This window comes from Topomyia yanbarensis, chromosome 2 (genome assembly GCF_030247195.1).
Source record: "Topomyia yanbarensis strain Yona2022 chromosome 2, ASM3024719v1, whole genome shotgun sequence".
Classification (NCBI taxonomy): Eukaryota; Metazoa; Arthropoda; class Insecta; order Diptera; family Culicidae; genus Topomyia; species Topomyia yanbarensis.
Window position 1 is genome coordinate 375,968,631 of NC_080671.1, and position 24,809 is coordinate 375,993,439.

The 24,809-nt window shown below is 40.9% G+C and overlaps 1 protein-coding gene across 1 annotated transcript; it reads right to left on the bottom strand.

Moving 5' to 3' along the window:
• Positions 1–1,892: 1,892 nt before the first annotated feature.
• On the bottom strand, positions 1,893–24,462 carry LOC131680772 (uncharacterized). The gene is made up of 4 exons (XM_058961483.1): positions 24,390–24,462; positions 23,952–24,126; positions 2,825–6,695; positions 1,893–2,766 (listed from the first exon to the last, which is right to left on the bottom strand). The coding sequence occupies exons 1-4, from the start codon at positions 24,438–24,440 to the stop codon at positions 2,121–2,123; spliced, it is 4,743 nt and encodes a 1,580-aa protein (XP_058817466.1). The 5' UTR covers positions 24,441–24,462; the 3' UTR covers positions 1,893–2,120.
• Between the last annotated feature and the right edge of the window lie 347 nt (positions 24,463–24,809).

A 24,809-nucleotide genomic window follows, 5' to 3' on the forward strand; every position in this document is an offset into this window, starting at 1 on the left:
CTACTCAGTAATCTCTAGCTAATAGAATGTCGTTAAAAAGTAAAAGAGAAAATGTGACTACATGATGAAAAAGACATAGAAACATGATTCGTGAGAAATATATTTTTGAGTTATATTTGTTATTCGGGTTTACTTCGAAACTTATTTAGGTTAAGCAAGCGAAAGTTAGTACGTTAAAAAACTCACATTTCTGCAGCTTGAGATATTTTGAAAAGGGGGCCGTTTATTGACAGGTAAGGTTTACTCAACGACAAAATCTTCAATCGAGAAAAGATACATTTGGTCGGGTAAGAGTGCTAAGTGACCGAGGACAAGGGTAGACGAAAACCTGAAATGCTAAAACTATGGCAAATTCTAACTGATTGGGATAGTTTGGATCAACTATGTTATGAATTTTGATAAGAAAACCGTTTCAGTTAATCAGGTTCGTGGAAACCCGGATTATGAGAACATTTCGAAGTACTGGAATATTTTTTTAAAATTTCAATACTAACAATGTTGGTATCAACATTTTGAGTATACCTCAGAAAATTATTTTTCTGGTTATGAGAGATACGTGATACTGGATCACGGGAGTGACAATTCCGGAGTCAAGTTATTAGATGTTCCCATAACGATGAGAAGTAATCCCCAAAAGCAATTCAAGGATATTTAAAGACTCATATTGAAGTGGAATTGGAATATGCTCATGAATATGTAGATTTTCGGGAATCAGATTAACTGAACTGGTTTCTATTCTGATTGAACTATTAGGTTAGAGAAGGACAGCCGACTTGCGTTTAAAAACATAAGTCTCACAAGGCATTCATGAAACCTCAAGGTAACAAATCAATCCATAAAATTTCAGGTTAACAAATGTTGTACAAATGCAGTGAGTGCTATCCGTTGATAAATTACAGTGCAAACAGTACATCTCCAAGCCAGCCAGTTGGTTATGGCTCGATTTGTTCAGTTGGCATGTAAACAAGCCATCTGCCATTGGTTTCTCCTTCGATCCAACGCCGCCGACCAGTGCAAATTACTTCAAGGCCGCCGTTGGCGCTTCTAGAGGCACCCGCCCGTGCCAAACTTTAAAGAGATATATCCGACGTCTTTTGGCGTGTTGATGAAGGCCGCCAGTTCGTGTAAGGAGAAAATGAATGTATAAAACATTGTTTCAATAAGCATAACGTCTACGACCCGCACCCACATTTATCAGCTACAAATCGTTACTCCGGCCGGCTACCGTCATCGTTTTGGTAGAAACAATCGCAAACAGACCAACCGCCCGCGCACCTTTAGTTCATGTTTTTCCAACGAAATAGAAATTAACTTCGCGAATCCAAACACGCAAGCATACGTGGATGCATTCCAACCACCTTTTTTTTCGTTTTGATATATAGAATAATTGATGTTCAGCCATGCTTGACCGGTAATAGCGCACATTTCACTTTTCTTTCCGAAGGGGTGTTTGGACTGGAGGGCATAACGGGAAATTTTTTGAATTCCTAATAGGGGGAAAAACCTCTCCGAAACAAACTCCTTCGTGGTCATTCGCGTGAAGTGATTTGTGATTCAAATGCCTGAGCCCGGATATATATTGCAGTTAATGACTAGCTTCCTACCTTTCGTTGTTGTTGTTGTTTTTATTGCTGCTGATCAAAAAAACAATAAATTAATGTTGGTTGAATAAGTTGTGGTTTTACAGCGCTTTCGTTGAGTTTAAATTACTTACGAACTTCAGCAAACATAGGATTGTTGTCGGAATGCATTGAAAATCATGCCAGGTATCACTTAATATTTGGGAAATCTTTTTTTATTTTTCAGATTCTGTGTAATGTCGGAAGCATGACTCGCATTTTTCTACAATAGTTACATGATAGTACTTTGGTTAAAAGATTTTCAATAAATTAAAAGTAATCTCAATAAATTAAAGTTAAAATTAGCCGAAAGCATGGACGAGTACGCATCAAAAGCCGTTTGCGCCTACAAATTGACAATTAAATACTCTAAAACATATTCCTAACTGACCTATCTACACAAAAAGATCACTTACTATTGCATCTAGCAGAGCATCGCACACCCCCTTGGTCCCGTGCACTGCCAGAACCATCTGCGAACAGCCAGCTACTGCTTTCACTCTACCGTGGGGGTGGTGGCCGTAGGTTCGTGTCTAAGTTGGACGCTTTCACGGTACTCACAGGCGATGGTTTGCTGAGGGTGCTTTTGCGATCGAGCGGGCCGTTCTTTTTCTTCATTATCGGACCATTAAATTGGCCATGAGGATTAAGGAACAGTTCCGGATTGAACTCACGATTCGGTCGAATCTGTTGTTGATGTTGTTGCTGCTGCTGCTGCTGCAGCTGTTGCTGTTGATGCGGATGTGACTGCGGATGATGGTACTGCGGATGTTGATGCTGCTGATGTTGATGTTGCTGGGGTGCAACTTGGCGGTTCTGTCTGAGAGGTTCTCCCCAGGAGGCGTAGTTCATTGCAGCACTGCCGAGCGAGTCACTGTTGATCGGTTTCATTTTGAAGTCTTTGACGTTCTTGGGGATCTTGATCTTGAAATTGCTGCTGTCGAAGTTGGCGTTGTACTTGTAGTTGTTTGCCTCAGATGGCGAATGCTGGAAGGTAGGCATGTTGGAAGAGAAAATCTGCTGTGGATTAGAAACCGTTGGAAGTGACATCCAGTTGGAACCCTTGAACTTGATCGTTGGCTCCTGTTGCTTTGTCTGCTGCTGTTGTTGTTCTACTTGAGCTTGCGCAATGCCGCCCAACATGTACCTGTCAAAAGAACAGAAACTCAAAACATACCTTTCAGAGTTGGTGTATCGATACTTACCTCAGTGTGTTGATATCAATGTTGTACGGATTCGTAATAGGTATACCGTTGATAATCTGAATCGGTGCATCCAGCGCTTCCGGACCTAGTTTGTGATCATCAACCTGGGGTCCAGCTTTGTTATTGCCTCCGAAACTGATTGACGCACCGACATTAGCCATTCCTCCCTTGATGGATGAATATGGAGACGATGGCTTCAAATTCTGGGTTTCCTTCAAATTCGTTAACGAATTGATATCGTGATATGTTTGCTGGTTGAAGTGCAGTTTCGTTTTCTGAGCTGGTATGTGGACTACTGATTGAGCGTCAAAGCTACTGCCAACTGTTTTCTGTGGTATTGGTGGATCATAGTTTGGACCGTGAAGATAGGATTGGCCAACATCGATAGTGGATAGATCCGGTTTCGTCAGCCCTTTCGTACCCTTAACTGTCAGATCAACACTGTTTCCCAGCTGCTCCTGCAAACTTTCAATTGCTATTTTCAATGGTTTTCCGGCGGGATAAACATTTTTCGGTATTTTCACATTGGTAATTGGCCTGTACGTGCTAGTGCTTGGCACCGTCTTCATTGGTTTATACTGACTAGGGTTTATAGGGAGGTTCACCTTAACGGGTGTGCCGAGCTGGAACTTGTGTTTGGCATTGTTCTCGTTGAGAAGAGCTGAGATGTCAAGCTCATCGAAAGTTTTTTGTGTCTCATCTGGTTCTCGATCCCGTGACACTATGGCCGGCAGCCTGCCTTCGTCCTGCAGCTGTTTCATGTACTTCAAAACAGCATTCTGAACGTGCCGCATGTATTCCTGCTTCGTAATCTCAACCGGTCGACCGAGTTTCGATACTGGATCAACGACCCTTACGTTCGCTTCGCTACCGGATCCGAAACTATCCCTACCTTTGAAGGATGGATGCGCGATGTTTGGCCTGAAATTGTACTTGCCGATGTTAGGGTTTACGTAATGATGCTGAATATCGTCATCGGCGTCTTCGATCGTCTGTTCGTGATGGTAGTTGAAATGTTCGTGGGTCACTTCCGGATCTTCATTTTCCTTTTCCGTGTAATGGTAATGGATCTCCTGCTTCACTGGTGGTGGCGGAGGCGGTGCCTGAGTGGTCGTTGTAGGCGGCTTCGTAGGTTTCTTCTTATTATCCTCAATATGATACAGAACAAAATATTGATGCTTCTTGGAAGGTTCAGCACTCATATCCATATCCGGCAGCTGTTGGTCCTGAAGGTTCTGTGTTTGCGGCTGCGGAGTTAGCTTTAACATCATCTCCGGGGCAGGCTGATTCAATCCCGGTGGCAAGAAAAATGCATTCTTTTTCGTAGCTTTATTCGGATCATCTTGCAGAATCACTTCTCCATTTGCGAAAAAGAAATCCTCGTCATCATCGGTCACCTCGCCGCGCTTGTCACTGATCTGGGGAATGCCTTCCTGTGTGGAATAATGATTGGATGGCTCGAAACCGCCTTCCATTTCCGTATCATCACCCGACCGATGGGTATTTCTGTAGATGGTGAGCGTCTTAATCGGTTTCAGTGATTTCAGTACAGGCTTTCCTTTCTTCTTCTCCCGCAGTATATATTCGGACGGATCGCGCAATTTTCCTTCCTTCAGCGCAGTCTCTGGGCTGATGAAGAAGTCTCCATTTTTGGTCGGTGAAGGAATACTGTCCCAGTAGTACTTCATCGCGAAATCTTCTGCAAGTTTGGTCGAGTAGTTCGAGCTTAGGTATGAGGCATCGCCGGGACTAACGCGGAGCTCCGGTGGAATCTTCGATGGATCACTGCCAAGCTTGATTTCGGTACCGTTGGCGAACACGTAGTAGGTTGTCAGATCTGGGTTTGTGTAATATTCCGTCTTGGCTTCCTCGGTGGGTGATGGTGAAAATTCCACGTGGGTTGTTCGATTCTGGAGCGATTTGGAGCTTGAATCTTTCGGATCCGTCGTGGAGAGCTCCGTTGGCGAAGGTTTCATTATGATTTTGGTGCTGAGCGTTTTGAACGGTTGCTCCGAAGGGTTAATGGTTCCGTACACTTTAGTAGAGGGCGTGGGCTCAGTGTACTTGGAAAAAGATTTTGGAGCTTCACTCATGTGCGCGAAATCGAAGCTGTCCGGGGTTGGAGATACTGGATATTTTGGAGAGTAGGTGGTTGCGGCAAGTGAGAAGACTTTCGGGAATTCGGGAGATGGGCTGAAGGATTCTTGCGTTGAAGACGGGATGTAGTTGGAGATGGGTTCCGGGGAAGGGTATACTGTTTTGAAGCTGGTTTTTGTTTCATCGTGCTCTGGCATTTTCGTAGGGATATATTTAGGGTAGTTTGGTGGAGTTGGTTTCTGGAATCCGTGGCTAGAGATGGAGATTTCAGGCGTCGGACTTGGCTGGAATTTGTATGGATCGTAGGCAGGAGCTTTTGCCCGATGGTAATTTTGCGGCGAGTTGGAGGTGTTTGGTGTAGGATAAGTCGTAACTTTAGCATAACTTGGTGCCCGAGAGGGTTCCTCATAGTACTTTGGTGCTCGGGAGGGTGCGGCAGTTAAGCTTTCGTGTTGTCCTTTGTGTATTTGCTCTGGTCGATTTGGTCGATAGTTGTCGGGCTTTGCAAACTCCTCGGGGCGTGCTTTGGACGGGGTATGATGGTAAGATTCAGTATGAAAAGTCGGTTTCTCATTTGAGTATTCTTTATGGTGTGGTCTTGGAGAAGGATAATTTGCGTTTGTTTCCTGGTACTTTGATTTATTTTCTGTGTAAACTTTTATTTGGTTGTACGGTTTGTATGGTTCGGCAGTCGTTGAAATATCCTTCGAAAACTTGAACTTGGCAGATTCTTCGGGTGGATAACTTTTCGGGGGTTGGTACCGATAAGGTTCCATGGATGGAGAAGATGCTTCCTGTTCGTATTTTGTCGGTGATTTTAAGGACTCATATGGCTTAGTTTGGTAGTACTTGCTGAAAGGGTCAGCTGTCGAGGATTCTTCTTTGTAGTATTTTATGGGATGCCGTTCAACGGTATGGCGAATCTTCTCTGTATAGAACTCCGGTATGTTCTCTTCTTTTGCAACGTGATCATGGCTTGCCATATGCTTCGGTTTGTAACGAACTTCATCGGAAGTGGTGTGCTTCCTGTGCTTTTTCTCGAAAAAGCTATCCTCCTCGTGGGGGAATGATGGTTTGTGCTTGGCGTGCGTGTCTGTTGGAGGTTTAACCTTTTGTATGCTGATCACTGAGCTCGATCCATGCGAATCTGTGACGGGGAGTTGCTGATATTCTTTGAAACTGCTTCCGGTGTCGTGATGTGTGTTGTAACTGGTGTAAACAGGATCGATCGGTTTGACCTTCTGAATGTAGATCGACGAGGCTGCCGTGTCCTGCTGCTTGATTGAGATGTGTTTGGGTGATTTGTGCTGGTCCTTCGCTTTCTCTTTTCGATACGGGCTGGTAGTTTCAGCCTCAGGCAATTCTACGTCACTGAATGGGGTAACAGAGTTTACCGGTAGCTTAGTTGGGTTTGGTTTCATATGTTTCGGCCGATAGTTGACCGGGTCCTGGTGTGCCGATGTGTGATGAACTTTAGGCGGAACAGGTTTGCCGTATTGAGCAGCTGATGGAGGCGACTTGCTTGGTCCGAAATGATCGTACTTGTCCGTGGTGTATTCAGCGAAAGAGCTTGCAGGACCAGGAGTTGAAGCTTTTATGCTGGATCCTTTTTTGTATTGATCCCGCATTCGTAGCGCTTGCTGGACAAAGTCCTGCGGCGATTGATGCTTCGCCGATTCTTGATTCGAATTCCGATCGTTTGCGCCCCTTTCGTGGATGATGACCTCATCATCCGGAGAAACGTTGATAATGTACTGGGACTGTTTACCATTTTCTGTGAGTATGGAGTGAAAGGGACAACTTGAAAATATTAGTAGTGTTTATTGTGGTGTACATTCGACATAATGAAACCCATTTTATCATGCGCATCAAATGACACTGTCAGCAATACAAATGTTAATAACTTATAGTACATTAGTAAATGAATGGAAGGTATAAATATATTAAAGATTATTTAGTTTTGAGATATTATATATTCGTGTTATTTCATTTGTAGTGGTATAATGACGAGGCTATGTAACCATTGTTTTTGTGTAGCTATTTTCACAATACCACCCCAGAAGCATTTACGGTAGATAGTTAGTTAGTCGAGTTAGTTTGAATCAGCATATAACTAACTATAACTATAAAAACGTAAACATGGCATTGAAACGAACTAAATTTTGGAAGGACCCCGAAACTTCGATAATAGACAATATTCAAAGGATCTTTGATTTGTCATCAATTATCTAGACATGCAAATGGAAGTACTTTGATGTTCATTTCAATAGATTTTGAACCTCTCCGGAACTACCGGTTCATATGGGAAATTCTAACTTGGCCGCAATAACCAACCTGTAACTCCGGAACCAAAAGTCAGATATGAATGAAATTCAATAGTAGTCAATGGAAGTATTGCATCTTTCATTTGAAATCAAATTTGTAAAAGTTGGTAAAGATTTCGCTGAGGAACAGACGTGACATTAATTTAGGAACTTTTCATGTTCTTCGGGGCAACCGTTATAGATGACCAATGTGGCCAAAGCTGCTTTGGTTGGCATTAGTGATCTAGATTCGCAAATTCTCTTAATAGTAATTTTTAATGTGTATTGCATTACTTCGGCATCGTGGTGGAGCCAGGATATATGAGATAACCGCTTCCTTGAGTTATTTAGCTCCCAGCTTTATCGAGCTCTACTCGAATATTTTCCGGCGGTGAAATAATCCTACTCCGATTGTGAGTTACGCGGTAGTGGAACTCCTTTTGGTACCGATGTCTGTTACGTGAACCCATTAGCTTCCAGTTTTGTCAAGATATAGTTGAATAGTCCACGGCGATGGATCTGCCCTACTGTAAATTGTCTCGATATCGATACTCGTTTTCGTGAAGCATTTAGCTCCTCGCTTCATACCGATCTATTCGATCTAGATCGGACGGTGGACCTAGCCTACTCAACGGGCCACCCAGTATGTGCCGAGGTCTGTCCGGATGGGTGGAGCGCAGTTTCCGGTTCACTGGCTCCCCAACAACTTGCTACTTGCTCTTTGATAGTCCCCGGATGTGGATGTAGCATGTGCACAAGTTATCCGGTAGGGTGTCGAGGTCAATCTGGCAATTCTGATGGAGCCTAGAATTCGGTTCACTGACGCCACGACGATCTGAACCCGGTGCAGCGTCGCATACTACTCAATTGGTGCCCGGCGGTGGATCTAGTCTATTTCAGCGGAGAGTTTCCCGGTGTCGGAATTCTCCCCGAACCCGAATCGTTGGCTTTCTAATCGGCAGCGCTATTTTGTTTCTTCGACACTTCCTCTGTAGCTAGGAGAGTATATTCGATACTACTACCGTGAGCGCATCCCATATATGCTCATCTTGGCACATCTCTTCGACGATATTGTCGATTGTCACGATGGGCGTACCTTCTGCATCAACATACGTCCCTCCACAATGATTTTCAGTTTGTCAGCGCACATTTTAGTTAGCGTCGTTGGACTTGTTCAAATGAAATGTGATCTTACACTCTTCTCTCACTGTTTCAGATCTTGCTCTCTGAACGCGTCTTCTGGCTTTTAGGCAAACAGCAGGGAGGAGTAAGCATTTCGTTTCACCAATACATCGGACGGCGGTAGTTCCTCGGCTCCATTTACTCGGCTTTGTTAGGTTTCACGCTCTTGCTAATATTTTCGACAACTCATCGACATTCGGTATTGGAGCGAGGCTGTCAGTACGAAGTGCTTCCACAAAAAGGTGTGGTGTGTGTTTTTATAGTAAGGTAAAAAAGCCTGTAGTGTATTGGAACGGCTCACGACCAGAGTGGCCACTTTTGCATGAGGTCAGATACGTAGATTTGGATTTTGAGTTTTTATATTTGATCCTCATTGCTGTACCGATTCGATACCTTGGAATTAATTTCACTTTCTCGTGTTGCGTTGAAGCTTTGGAACGTTTTTTCGGAAACTTCACTTAAAACTTTTCCTTTATACATCAGGAAATAGTTTTTATTTTTTTGGACTAAGAATTTGTTTTCTTTTATTAATGGAATTTTCAGTTTATGAAACAACATAATTATGGAGAAGATCTTCTGTTGATGAGTTAAGTTACTATTCTTTGTGTTATCGTCGCGTCACGTCGTTTTTAGATTTGCATATTATTCTTTACATACAAAAGAACGAACACTGACTCTGTTTTATACTGGGCCGATGAGCGGAGAGATCAGTGTATCGGACCGCGAAAGAGAAAAGCATGCTGGCATTGCTATGCTTTACGTCGCTGTTGATCCACACTGAATACGAAAAGTACTGAGCTGTGTTGCGATGACTGGTATATGCGAGAAATCGAAAATATGATTTTAAAAATATGATTTTAAAAAAAATAAAAAAAAATATGATTTTAAAAAAAATAAAAGAACAACGACATAAACGACAGGTTTCGCCTTGCCAAGATATCATGAATAAGGATCTACCTCGAAAACGTAACGAATTTTCTGAGCGGCACTTGGGATTATGACATTTTGTCCACGTCCAAACAATATGTTCGATGTCTCGGAAATTCTTGCCACAAACGCAAAGTTTACTGTCTCGTTTGTGATTGAAACTCGACTAGTCATCAAAGCTTCATTACCTCGCATCAGCTGACTAGATGAGAAGAGATATCCCACAAATGGAAAGGAAATCTTGGGCAATACGCGAACTGTATTTGTTCCAAGTTGATAATGGGAGTGTTCGCGGTATAACGGAAACAGTAGTTCCCATGCTTAATTACTGAGAGTATCGTTATTCAATACAACCTTTTGTAAGTTTACCTATCAAGATCAAATTCATGTGCGAAGAAAATTAATCCTTTGTTGACATTTAGTCTTTCGATACCAAATGTATCCCCTTCAATTTTTAAAGTCGAACCAGCCTTTAAGTACATGAATGCGAAAATTTCAGCAATCTTTCTATTCACTGGTATAAGCTTAAGTTGAGCTGGATCACACTTCCTTGAAAACTTCTTCGTGAACTCGATGCCCGGATTTATAGCTCAATTGTAAATATTTTTCTAGATGCAACGATTTTTGCAAATCTGTAGTTCTGTGACAGCAACCACACCATCATCTGCAATTTATTATGGTGTGAATGAGCTGGCAAGGTATTAATCAATGCTTTACACGAAGGAATGGCAAAGAGAGGGTGTTTAAACAAGAGTCTGATGGAAAACCCATGTAGATGATCTGAGAAGTCGCCGTATCGCCACGCTACTATTCTACGAATAGTTGTTGGTATAAGTCCATAACAATGAAGATGTTCCGAGAAAACAATACTTGCTACATATTGGTTAAAAATAAATTTGCCATTTGCTCTTACAGCGTATGTCAGTTGAATTTATGTTCAAAACATGGCAGACAATTGTTCGTCCCTTTGCCATGGCAAAATGTAAACTGAGTTTAAAATAACAAGCCGTTTGCCTCATCCAAATTGTCTAGGCGTAATAGAATAGCATTTCAATCGGCCGATACGAATTGTGGTCGAAAGCTGGTTAACCCGGGTTATGGATAAGAACATTATTTTGCAAGAAGTGCACCTGGGAATTCATCTATAAATACAAGTCAGTTAGGTAATATGTTGCTCAGAAATTCAATGAAGTTTAGTTTAGGTAGCTTCCCAGCGACACGTTGCGCGTAATACCCTGCATATCAAGTCTAAAATTGATCCAGAAATCCGGGGTTGTGTTCTAAGAAGCAATTTATGAAATCGAAAGCCATTACTTCATCGTATTGGTTCGTATCCTTGTAAAAAGTTCTTTATTGAAAATCCAACACTGTTGAATTTTCAGTTTTTTACATTTATTGGAACTGAACATTCTAGATCAATTTGAAGATTTTTTGGAAATATCCCAAAATTTGTTTCACATTCTTTGTCAACAATATTTTGGACTTATCCGATTAGCATAATCTATTGAGTCCATCGATAATAGGTAATATGTTGCTCAGAAATTCAATAAAGTTAAGTTTTAGGATTCGATAATATTTGGTGAATGTTTTTGAAAATATCCACATTTGTAACCAAAAGATAATATTGGCACAAATCAGGTCGCAACGGCATTCCCCCTTCTGCTTCGTGAAACTGAACATCGTATATTCTAGGGATTAGCGTTGATTTGTACTCCAAATTAACAAGTATCTTCGAACTGTTCATTTTAAATGTGAAGTAAAAAATCCAGTCGAATATTATTCAGAACTTTTTTACATTTTAATGACATTCAATTAGCTAGAGATTACTGGGTAGGGAAAGTTATGAAAATTAGAGCCATAGTACTCAAGTGAGAGCAAGGATGTGAAGTAAACATATCGGAAAACTAGAAGTGGCAGGGTCATTAGAACAGGCTTAATATCGTACGGGCTTAACCTTTGTCTTCTGTTAATCTAGTAATCTCTAGCTAATTGAATGTCGTTAAAATGTAAAAAAGAAAATGTGACTAACATAGTCTAAATAAAAAAGGAAAAAAAAATATTCAGAACTCTGGCGTATTCCAGCTGAAATACATCCAATTATTCCGCTTCGATTGAAGCAAGTGCAACAATTATTAAACGTGTTCGAATTAAAAAATCGAATACGTATTATTTCTACTAAACTTCCGTAGACTTCTGAGGAAATTATGAAAATTCCGTAGATTCCTCACGTTAATCCGTAGAAAGGACATAAATCCGTAGATCTACGGGGAAATCCGTATGGTTGGCCACTCTGCTCACGACTCACTTTCGTGCTTAATCACTAAAACACTCCTTACTCTTTTTCCTCTCTTCTTCCCCACAGAGCTACATCAAGGTATTACTTCGTGGAGGTGGGGGCTCGTTGTGCTTTCGTCACACCATTTCCTTTTGTCCACGAGTTTTCCGCAGCTGTTTTAAAGCCTAAATTGATCCATGAAATATTTATATATTATATATTTAGTTTTTGTCCCAGCATTTAGCTGCTGATTTTATGAGCCATTTAGTTGCTATTTCCGTGAGTCATTCAGCCCCGATTACGATCTATTCGGATAGTCCCCAGGACAGAAATCTACCCTACTCCGACTGAGAGTTCCCAGGCAAAGGAATTTCTCATGACTCCGATACTCGCTTTCCTGAGCCATTTGGCTCCCCTCTTTATCGGAATCTATTCGGAGTTTCACCACCCTATTTCGACTGAGAGTTTCCAGGTGGCAGAAGTTCTCTCGGTACCAATTTACCAATTGGATCCCAGCAAAATTAGAATCCACCCTGCAGTGTATTCCTCGGCGATGGGTTTATCTAGATCTCGATGTTTGTTTTCATGAGCCATTTAGCTCCCCGTTTTGTCTGATCTACTCGTTCTTGCCCCTGGCAGTGGACCTAGCCTACTCAACAGGCCAGCCAGTAGATACCGCGGTCAGTCCAGCGATTCCAGGTGGAGTGTAGCTTTCGGTTCCAATAACCCGCCGCTAGCTGTTCGATGTGGTCTACTCGCTCTCGTCTCCAACGACGGATCTAAACTACTCACGAGCCACCCGATGATGCCGGTGGAGCCTGGTGTCTGATTCGCTTGCATCCCTACAACTCGAGCCCGGCGCAGCGTCGCGTGCGACTCAGCTGGGCACGTGCGGTGGATTTATTTCGGCAGAGGCCCCAACTCCTTTTTTGTTTAACGGCGGCCTTCTAGTCGGCTGTGCTACTTTGTTGGACCCTTCGCCACTTCCTCTGCAGCTCGGAGAGTATACTAGTCACTACTCTGTTGACAGCATTTCATATATGCCCATTGTGGCACATCTCTTTGACGATATTGTGGACTGTAGGGCCAGACATAACCCTTCAAACTTCTTCGAACATATGGTATTCGAAGACCACGTGTTCTGGCGTCTCTTGTGCGTTCGCACGCTCCGTGCAAACAGGTAACGGAGCATTTCAAACCGTTGAAGGTACTTCCGGAAGTATCCGTGTTCGAACAATAACTGCGTCATGCTTTCTATGCACCCACACCGGCACATTTGGGATGAGTTGGTGGGTCCATCTTCCTTTCTATGCGTTGTCCCACTCTTGCTGCCACTTAGACAACGCGTGTGTGTTTATTTTTTATAGTAAGGTTTAAAAAGCTTCAAAAGCCTGGCCTGTAGTGTATTGGCACTGTGTGGGATTCACGAGTCACGTTCGTGCCTAACCACTGAAACACTCCTTACTTCTTTACGCCCTTCTTACCAACTGAACAACGTCACGGTATTACTTCGTAGGGGGCTCGTTGTGCTTTCGTCGCACCTATTTCTTCTGCTCTATCTCGGAGCCTCACTTGGTTCATGGAATGGCTCGACCTTTGAGCTTTGATTTAACTTTCGACTCTTGCTTGTCTTCATCTATTACGTTGCCGTTTAGCTCATGTTTCCGTGAGTCATTCAGCTCCTGGCGTTATCGTGATCTACTTAGATAGGCACCAACGGTGAACTTACCCTACTCCGACCGATAGTTCCCCGACGGAGGAATTTACCCCGGCACACCGATATTCGCTTCCTTGAGACATTTAGCTCCCAGCTTTATCGAAATCTACTCGGATATTATCCTAGTCCGACTGAGAGTTTCTCGGCATCGGAATTTCTCTCGGTACCGGTGTTTTTTTGTTAGCCAATCAGCTCCCCTTTTCGTCACGATTCTGTCGGGTAGTCCACAGCGGCGAATCTACCGTGAGTTCCCAGGCGGTAGATTGCTCCCGATACCTTTTTGTGAGCCATTTAGCTCCCCGCTCCGTTTACTCTGTCTAGTCCCCGACGGTGGATCTAGCTACTCACGAGCTACCCGGTGGGGTGTCGTGGTCGGTCTGGCGATTCCGATGAAGCCAAACATTCGGTTCACTCGTGCCCCGATGACCCGAACCCGGTGCTACGTCGCGTACTACTTAACTGGTCCCCGGCGGTGGACCCAGTAGAAGTTCACCTCTCCATACTTCCTACGTTCCCAAGCAGACACATTTGGGATGAATCGGTGGGTCCACCTTCCTTTCTTACCGTTGTCCCACTCTTACTGTCACTTACCCAATGAGTCCGCTTGGACCAGTTTCCTTGCATTATGTGCATTTCTCCGCTGGTATTATTCCATGTCCTCAGCCAGAGTGATGTAGATGGGAATCATTTCGGCCTCCGACGATATCATTCTGTACGCACTCGCACAGCCATTAGGCGAAACATGCTTGTGAAGTTCGTCCAGTTACGCTTTGAGTTCAGGGCAGCAGCTCAGGCCGGTAGGCCATACCTCAGTATTGAGGATGAGACACCCGCCAGAAGACGTCTCGTGCTGCCTCTTGCTCCTGCGTTATTTGGCATGGTCCTTGCCAATACGTTAGTTGTCCTCGTAGTCTTCTCACAAACATAGTCGACATGGCTGTTGTAATTAAACTGATCGTCGACCATCACACCCAGGTGCTTCAGCGCACGCATCGATGGGATGGATTGTCCCCCGACGCTGATCTCTACACGCTGGATTTTTTTACGGTTGCTGACCAGCAGTATTTCGGTCTTGTGGTGAGCCAGCTGCATCTTGACCGTCAGCCATCCAGGTTTCCACGATGCCTATTGTGCCTGCCGTCAACATCTCCATCTCCTTAAGGGTCTCACCGGTTATTGTCAGGACAACATCATCTGCAAATCCGACGATCTCAACTTCCCTGGGCAGTTTCAGTGTTAACACTCCTTTGTACATTTTATTCCAGAGCGTTACCCTTGGGTATTCCCGCCGTCACCCTAACCGACCTCTGCCCCATGTTGGTTTCGTGGACCAGTACTCGGTTCTGGAAGTAAGTTTTCAGAACCTTGCACAGATATTCGGACTAAGCCTAAAATGTTGTCTAATTTGGTTGAAAATCTCAAGTTAAGCTAATTTTGAGGTCCTGAGTTAATTTCTGATGTCAAAAGTCATAAAATATTAGATGCATTTTTCCATACAGTGTTATTGAACCTTTCTTATGACTATGAACCCACTTTTTGATAGATTTTCCGTAACTGTTCGCCAATATCAACAATATGATAAAGATTGAAGAGCACTACTTTAAATCTATTGCATAACGTGTTAGTTTACTGTAGATTGTCTAATTATCTTGTACAACACACCACGCGCCTCCATATCAGCAACAAAACTTAAAAGTCTCATTAAACCCATTTGCGCACCTAGGCGCAGAACGGGACCATGATATTCGAAAAGTAGAGGTAATTTCCCATAGAATGTATAATATACGACCGTTCCGAAATGTTTCGCAAGATTGCACTGAACATTAGTAAATAAAATATTTTTGATCCGACCACCTCAAGTATAATTAAACGAAAAAGTTATAGTTCCAAGGAAACTTAGTGAATATATTATAATCGCAACCCAAGCTCTTTCGTTTTCCTATAAAATGAAACTAGTTGTGCTAAGATCGGACCAAAATCAAAAGATCAACATGCATTTGAAGTGAACATAGAAATTGTGATTTTTGAAATGAAAATAATAAAAATCTCATCCAATGATCATAAAATTTTGAATATATATATAATTCAATACATAAGAGATTTAGGAAAAATATAAAACATCAATAGAAAACAAAACTTTTTGAGGTTTTGTCCGGCCTCGAGCCACTGTGCGGCGCAGTAGCGATTACTTCTTCTCTTTTGCTTCAATGCTTTCTTCGTGCTCGCGATGACTGTGCGCTGGGATGTTGTGCACCTCAGAGCAAATAAAGAGAAGAATAACAAACGCTCTTTACACTTTTCATGCGAATCACCGCTCTTCTCTTTCACAATAAACCTCTTCACTCCGATGCGTGTTGCTCCCACACGTGTATTCTACTCCATGGCTCTTTAGTGTGTATCTTGGTCCCACGCGCACGTAAGTAAAGAAGGTATCCATAAAACATTTTTAAAACGTTCTTCCTATCTAACTTTATCTGAATTGTAGTTTGATTCGCCTTCCTACCTACTTGCCAGTGAGGGGAGGCACAAAAAAGTGGCTCTTCAAGGTGACTCTTTGAACGAAATTGTGCAGCTCTTGGTGCACAGATCTTACTCTTTTTCGTTTTCAAGTTTCTCTTTGTGCGGGCGTTCTGCAAGGGTTGTTAATCGATAATTAATCGTTATCGTCGATAACGTCAACCACCCGTCAACGTCATCGGAAACTCCGTTAACGATAATTTATCGTCGGATTCATCGTCATCGTCGATAATTCATCGGTGGTTATCGCGATACATTTTGCGTTACTTTCACGTTTATTGGAGTTGAAGTTGATGCGGTCAACTTTCAATTGTTTTGAAATAAATAACTATTGGAGGACATGTTGTTGGCAGTTGAAAATCAATAGTTTTGGACATTTTCTATGCACAGGGGGGTCCGACGATGAGTCAAAATGGAATTTTTTGTCAACTTTTCGGGAGAGTTTTATATTGAAGGGAAAGTTATTGGCAGTTGACAATCAATAGTTTTGGACATTTTCAATACACAGAGGGTTCGACGATGTGTCAAAATAGATTTTTTCAACTTTTTGGGAAAGTTTATTATATTGAAGAAGTTATTGGTAAGTGAAAATCAATAGTTTTGGGCATTTTCAATGTACCGTCGGTGCGTCAAAATAGAATTTTTTTCAACTTTTCGCGAACTTTTTATATTGAAGGCAGGGATGCATGAAGCACAGCACGAGAGCCTAACACGAGCTGAGTGGCCGCTTTGAACGAACCAAAAGCAATAAGCACTGATACCGCTCGTGCTAGGTAACCTTCGTGCTCGAGCTGTAGGATTCGAAGAGCTAGCACAACGAGTTAGCACGATAAGCTAGCACCGTGAGCTAGCTCGGTAAGCTGGCATGAGCAAGCTCGGTGAGCTAGCTCAGTGAGCTAGCACGAGTTAACTCAATGAGCTTGTCCGATGAGCTAGAACGGTGCAGTAGTGTAAGCTGTGGAACGAAAGAATAGGACAAAGCAAGAAATATGCGTTGGTGAATGTGCGACAGGTTGCTGAAAAAACGATGCAGGCATCATTACTCATACTAACGTGTTGTTTTTTTATTCTGCTTTGCTATAGCTGAGCTATAGCTCCGTGCAGCGTGCTAGCTATCACCGTGCTAGCGAGAGCTCTCGCTCATCGGTGCTCGTGCTACTTGCTAACTCTAGCTCATCGGAAACCAGCGCAAGCACTAGCTCAAGGAATTTAGTTCTGGCACATTATGAGTCAGTGCACAGCAATAGGAAACGGAGCAGCACCGTTCTTGTGCATGCCTGATTGAAGGGCAGGTTGTTGGTAGTTGAAAATCGATAGTTTTGGACATTTTCAATTCACAGAAGGATCCACCAGTGCACAGTCTAGTCTAGTCTAGTCTAGTCTACACATACACAGCCAATACATGTAGGGATCCTGGAAAATTGCAGGCGTTCGTCCACAATTTTTCTTGTCATTATTAACGTTTGTGGCACATATGGAATATGACACAAGCATTAAAGCGGCCAGGCCAACTGTGCAGCGTACAAAATGACGATGATTCAAAATTATACGGCAATCAAACTATTCATTTAATGAATAATTTAATCAACGAATCATTTTGAACCTTGAATAAGGAAGAAACGTGGACAACCGTACACAACCGTTTCAATTTGATAGGGGTTTGATAAATCGTTGGGAGTGACTTGGCTAAGAGGGCTAATGTCACTCCTTTGGTTCCGGGTTCCTGGGATGGGGCAGAGGTTATTAGCTCTGTCCTGGCTAATGAGCCAAGGTTATAGCGCCTTTACTCGCTCTCTGAAATAATGATAGAGAAAATTGGCCAAAACGGTTAGTTATTGCTAAACATAAAGACAAAAGGCAAAAACGCCTAAACAGCTCTGAGAGCCGAAAAAATAAAGTCCAACGAAAACATTTCCACAAAAACAAAGTTACAATGATTGAAACTAATTTCAAACCAATACAATAATAAATTAGAGTAGATTATTTGTAGATCCTACTCCCCAGCGCCGAGGGGTAGTCGACCTTCCTTAAAGGGGGGGGGGGGGTAATGTATTACTGTGTAAATACCACCAACATTTGATTGCTAATTTTAATTGATATTAGAAGTATGGAAGTATGGACGTAGTCAAGGACTCAATTATAGATATTCTTGCAATAAACCAAAAAAGGGAAGCAGCTTAGTCGGCCTATCAGATGGATACTTCCAGATATGACCGGAAATCCAATATTGTTCCAAACATAAAGCGTATATAGCAATATTTAAAAAGAATATTAGAAACGATCTCACCGGTGTCCAGAACGCAAATTATGTCCAACATCCTGCTTGCTTACAGGTTCTTGATGCCGCTTCTGACTGATGACAGTTGCAGGATATTCAAGATCCTCGGTTACCTAAGACATGATGTGTGTTTGATGATCTACAACTAATGGTTGCAACACTCATGGAGCATTTGAAGACAGAACCACATCTCGAACAAAACTGTAGCAAGCAAATCTTTGCTTTGTAGTTTGTGCACTAAGGAATGCTTCTTCTTAAAGCTAATCCATGTTTCCCGGAATCGTCATCAGTGGGAAAATGGCTTGAATTCCCATCTGTTCCCCAACAAGTCCGCCCGCAAAGGTAGCATCAGGCAGCATCTGTAATTTCTTCACCCAGCAAGTGTTTTCAGATCCGGACGACGAAGCGTTTCTTCAAACTCCGGAAACGGTTTTAAACCTGTCGATCAGTTTTCCGTGTCGTAATTTCACTACTCTTCAAAATTAACGCAAAATTAATTTTAGGAAAAAAATTGACGGGAGCGAAAAAAATTGACCACCATCGTCAAAGGTTGCTGTGATTCTTTTCAGAAGGATCCACCAGTGCACAGTGTTTCCAAAGTGGCAAAAAGGTGAAATAAATTCTTTGAACCACGAAAAACCTTTTTTAGCTATAGTGTCTTCAGCAAAGTTTATTTATATTTTTTTTGCATTTAAAAATTATTAGTTGGGTGATTAATCCCTCTAAAGCTGAGCAGCAAGTTTTTGTTTGGTCATTTATGAAAATAAAAAAAAAACTTTCTTTGGCAAAGTTGTTGAGAATATCTTAAGTATTAACTTCGCTGAAGAGATTATGTGTCTATCTGTCGATTTTAAATTACATTTGTGGAGATTTCTTTGATACACCCCTGAAAATTGCTTTTTTAAAAATACTTTTCCTGGTAATTTTGTAGTTTTGCAAAATGTTCCAAGATTTTGTTCAGCATAAGAAAATACAGAATTTTTGTAATGTAAGTTTATTTGTATCTCTTACAACTTAGAAGTTATCGAATGTTGTGTCCAAAAAGCAAAACAAACACTATCAAATTCGTTTGGTGGGCTCTAACCTACGTTCAAGTCAAATTCGAGTAAATTCCTTCTTTAGCATATTTTTCTTATCTTAGAGATGCAAAATATACAAAAATAATAATACTGTACTGTAAGACCTCCTTAAGGGAAATTTTTACTAAATGATCAGAACGGGTTATGAGGCTTTGTCGAGGGACTAAAGAAGAATATTTTAACCGCTCCGATTTATTAAAAAGAAAGAAAAAATATGTTAGTCCAGGTGTTTGCGTTTCGACTTCGTCTCTTCAGAACCAGAAAAAATATGTGCCGATTTTGCCAATGTCATCGTTTTATCAGCCTAAAATTGGCCAAGGGGCTGATAAAAACGGGTCTTCACTGAATTCAAAAAACCGACTAAAACTCGTGCATAAATTACACTACATATTTAAGGGTAAAAGAAGGAAGAATGAAGCATCTTCTTAAATAGTGTAGAGAAGAAACGGAGGAGGGGGCTAAAAGCTTCCTAACTAGAAAATGTAATCAAACATTGAAAATGTTTATGTATATTCTCTTTTTTAAAATCCGAAATCTTCTAGTTTAAATTAAAATTATAATAAAATCTGTTAATCACCACACCACTAAAATGTGTAGTGTAATTTGTGAATGGCCTAATAATAGTGGTTTAGAAGTTTTTTTCAATACACTACAATTTTGCGTGCTATAAATTACTAATTACACAATAGCTCAAAATTTGTTTTCTTCATGGTCAAAACAATTTTGATCACCTTTTTGCCGCTTGGAAACACTGTGCATCTGGGATTCTTCTGTGCACAAACTTACTCGAAAAGTTGAAAAATTCAATTTTGACACATCGTCGGACCCTTCTGCGTATTGAAATGTCCAAAATTATTGATTTTCAATTGCCAACAACTTTCCCTTCCATGTAATACACTTTCCCGAAAAGTTTAAATTATTTCATTTTGACGCATCGTTGGACCCCGCTGTGAAAATGTCCAAAACTATTGATTTTCAACTGCCAACAACATGTCCTTCAATAGGTATTTATTTCTAAAAAAATAAAAGTTAACCGGATCAACTTCAACTCCAATAAATGGGAAAGTAACGCAAAATGTATCGCGAAAACCGATGAACCGACGATGACGATGAAAACGACGATACAATTATCGACGATGACGATGAAGGCAACGATACATTATCGTTAACCCATTATTGCCCAACCTACTATATATAGTAGGTGCTAAGAATAACTCCTATTACTCAATTAATAACGCAGAACAGGCATTATCAACGAGTTAATATTGTTCATATACTCTTGCAGAATATGTTTAGAGAAGTTAGAGTGGTTAAACCGGTGTTTATGTTTTGTTTTTAATAAATTTTCACTTAAGGGGTTACACATTTTTGTTAGGATGAAAAAAATTGAATTTTTGTAAATTAGATATTCTGAAACTACATACGCTGAGGAAAATTTTCTCAAAGTTTCATTACGATCGGAATACTACAACTTAAGTTACAGCTATTCATAGATCGCTACCCATTCACCACTTGTAGGCGGTACGTAGTGTTTGATACGCTAGACCGTTGACTCGCTGCACCGACAGTAAAACTCGATTATCTCGGAGTTGTATTTTGTTGAAAAGTTCATCCGCGGCGATCACGATATCTCAGGAACCGATTAACCGATCAATCTTAAATTTTCACTGGTTGTTCCTTATAATATCAGCTACTTTGAGTACAAAAACAATTTTACTGGAATGACCACATCATTTTTCTTCGATCGGAAAACACAATTTGTGATGCGCGTGAAAAATAAGTTGGGCAATAATGGGTTAACGAAGTTTCCGATGACGATACATTATCGTTAACGAGTAACGCCGATAAATTATCGTGAAAAATGTATCGTATTAACAACCCCACATCGCAGTGTTTTTGTGCTGCTCTATTTTCAATCGGCATATTTCGCTCTTTGTGGTTCATTATGTGAGCAAATAACAAGCCTGACTGTGCGGGTGGCGTCCACTGTCGATATCCCTTTCCGAAACCTGAACTGTCTCTCACTTGCAGTGTAGGTCGTCAGCCTGTTGATGATGACCCTTTCCAGGAGCTTACCAAGAGTATCCAGCAGGCATATAGGCCGATACGATGCAGGATCTTCTGGTGGTTTCCCTGGTTTTGGCAGCAACACCAGCTTCTGGATCTTCATTCTTTCCGGGAAGTAGCCATCGTTCAGGAATTTCTGTAGCACTAACTTTTTTCACTAGATGCTTATCTACGATGCAATTGTATTTAAAGCAATCCGTTTCACGTTAAGTTTTAGATTTTTTGGAAAGTTGTAAAAATTTATACGACCTTTGAAAATGCTCTTGATTTATAATGGTCTGATTGCCTGCAAAGTTTCGATCGTAACGAAGATAGTTCCACATTTTTCAGTGTAAGTGACTTTAAATAAATGTGAAAATTAACCTTTTAAAGTTCGAGAAACAAAATCACAAAGGCCTGCTTTTACCACACTAAAAAAATCCGGTCAGAAATTCATGTAGCAAAGATCACGATTTTGGGAACTGAACGATTTTCGAAAACTTCAAGTTCCTTGAAATTATAAATAATAAACCTCGTATTCATGAAACTATTTGTATTTTCAAAAAACTAGTTCGCGTCGAATATTTAAATGGCGTTATATTCGAATGTTTGGTTGAATTATTGTGGTTATTCCTTGGACATATTTAATTTTTGTTATGATTCTGGTTCATAATTTGGGAGTATACAGCCGTTAGTTAAACTATGTTCATGATTTCAGGAGCTTTTTCTCGATTTTTGCAATTTCTCTCCACGTTACCACCAACAGTTCAGTGTCAGATTTTTATGTCCGAGTAGAGTGATTTATGCTCATGATGTCAGGATCTTAGTCACAATTTTTGAAATTTCTATGTTTCGTTATCGTAGGTAGAGAGATTTATGTTCATGATTTCAGGAGTTTATCCACGATTTAGGATATTATTGTTACGAGTAGTGTTTTATATTTATGATTTTAGGATCTTAGTCACGATTTTCGTAATTTATATGTACGCTTTCGTGATTTTTTGGTCTTGTGCTTTCCTCGAATTTGACACGTGGAGTGATATGACTCATGTTCATGATATCAGCAGTTTGATCATGATATTCGTAATTTCACTTCGCCTTATCGCGATATGTTATGTTTTGGTATTTATCGGATTTTTTACTCAGAATAACGTGGCAATCTTAACCGGATCGTAAAAGTGTAACTAATTCGCGGTATCTTGTTGATTTGTTACTCTATAATATATTTTTGGTGTTCAGCGCAGTTTTCGTTTTCTGTCCAGACATTACACTGAATTGTAGTTTTCTTATATCAACTGCTCGTGCCTATTACTGGTCGTTAGCAGCTGGACATATGACATTTTATGAAATAGTGCATGGAACAAAAATAATTTCACGAATAATACTCGAAAGTTTGTGAAATAATTTTCAATTTGGAGATATCTTCTAAATATCACAAGTACGCAAGATAGGTTGAATCATGTAGGAATCTTGAAGCAGCTCACGAATAATATTTCATGATTTTGACAACTATATCACGAGCACAAATGGTTTTTTTCTGACTACTGTAATAGGCTTCAAAACCAGTACACGAAAAATATTTTATGATTTCCTAAACTATTTCAGGAGCACGAATGGTAAGTCGTGTACTAGGAATCATGAACTAGTTCATGTATACATGAATAAGATTTGATGATGTTGTGAACTATTTAACGAGCATTTATATTGAACCCCAACTAATATATTAGGGATAATGGTCCGAGTATCGTTAAAAAGTTCAAGAGAAAATAACCTGACTGTTTTGAATTTGTGAACCAATATTCCAAAATTAATGAATAAAATAATAAGTTAACCTTCGGGTTTATGAATAATGTTGATAAAGTATTGAACTAGTTCAGGTACAGAAAATCGATTTGGTAATAACATGGCGGAAACCGTGACAGAAGTTCGCAAAACGAAAACAAATATTTCCAATAACAAAAACGTTATGCGGGCGTTACTGAAGTGAAATTGATCATATTTAGTTATAAAAAACATGACTTTTGCTCAGGGTCCTGTGTTCGCAACGTAAAAACGTGATTGTTCCAGACACTTCATTCACGATTTTGGGAACATTTTTTCTCGTGCAGCGTTACGAAACACAAAAATAGATTGCATAAAAATGTTCTCGATGGCTTTTGCCTAAACAATAACGCCAATCAATTTTTCTGTCGATGTAACCGCGCAACGATGCATATGGACTGGAAATGAATAAAATTTTCTTAATATGAGGTGACATTGGAAATAACTAAACAAATCAATGGTTACATAGCTGAACTAGTTCATTTTCTCTTCCGTACCCTCACGTTGAATTTGCAGTTTGTCTGCTGATGTTGTTGATAACAGTTTGATCATAATGGCTCTTTATCGTCGATTTTGCATTTCAGATTTTTATGCCTAACCGATATGAGATTTTAGATCCGAGAGCCTTCGGAATAGCAGGGGATCGGAATCACGAGTACAATTTGATTGATTCGATTTTCGACACTGCGATCACCATTGTATTTCCACCACCGTCTTGAAAAACATTGTGAAACAAATCAATAGCACAGTTTTCACTCGAACGATAAAATTCTCTGACTGTCTTTTAGGCGTGAAAGGAGCCAACAAGGATGCTATCAAATTCCACTTACACCACTTCACATACCCTCCGCGCTATTATATTTTCGTTACATTTTCCAAACTCACCAGTAGTTTTGGCGATTATACGATTCGAGGTCCAGGGCGATATCTCAGAATCAGATGCTATTTGGTCAACATAGTAAACCTGTTCTGTTGGGCCGTCCTCATCATACCGTTTGGGTCTAGGTTTGTGGCTGCTGCTACTTTTGCTGCTTTCGGCGTTAATTCCCCACACTAGCAACTTCCGGGGTTGAGAAATGAGATAGGAAAAAATCACAAATTAGAACACACATGTATTGCACTTGAAAAGTCCATATAATCCTGGTGTCATTACACACAATTCAACACGATCACCTCCGCGTGTGATTGATCAATCACACAGGGAGTGAACAGTCCTTTTACACATATGTAGTTTGTCCTGTTTGTTTGCACTTTTGATCGACGAGATGTCACTAGAATTGTTCTTGATCCTTAGGAAATCTGTCACTAGAAGAGCTCACTTACGGTTAGGTTTATCAATATCACAACGCGCACAACAGCCGATACGAATTTCATGGTGTTAAACGCCCAGCCGGTTAACCGGATTAAATCGGACTGGTAGGACGGCACGTGGAAGTTGCTTTTATATATAGACTTGGTAAGTGCAGTCAGGTGTGTCGAGGATCGCTGCATAGTTTGTTTTCTTTGCTGGCCAGGCCCTCCGTCTAATCCCCGGCAGTGTGGGTGGAAATGCGAGCAAAATAGATAGGCACAGGAAAAGAAAACAACAGCATTGAACTTGACGCGGAGAGTTCGGTTGATTTTAAGTGGATTTTGGGAAAACGGCAGACTGTTTGCATTGGTGTTTCCGCCTAAAGTGCATTATGCATAGTTGTCCCGAACGGTAGAAATACGTTTGATTTACCTATAGACCTTAAACTTTAG

Coding starts and splice junctions, on each gene's coding strand:
- LOC131680772 (XM_058961483.1), bottom strand. CDS start 24,440: ATGAAATTCGTATCGGCTGTTGTGCGCGTTGTGATATTGATAAACCTA. Junction 24,127..24,389: donor TGATATTGATAAACCTAACC/GTAAGTGAGCTC, acceptor CAACCCCGGAAG/TTGCTAGTGTGGGGAATTAA. Junction 6,696..23,951: donor TATAATCGCCAAAACTACTG/GTGAGTTTGGAA, acceptor CCATACTCACAG/AAAATGGTAAACAGTCCCAG.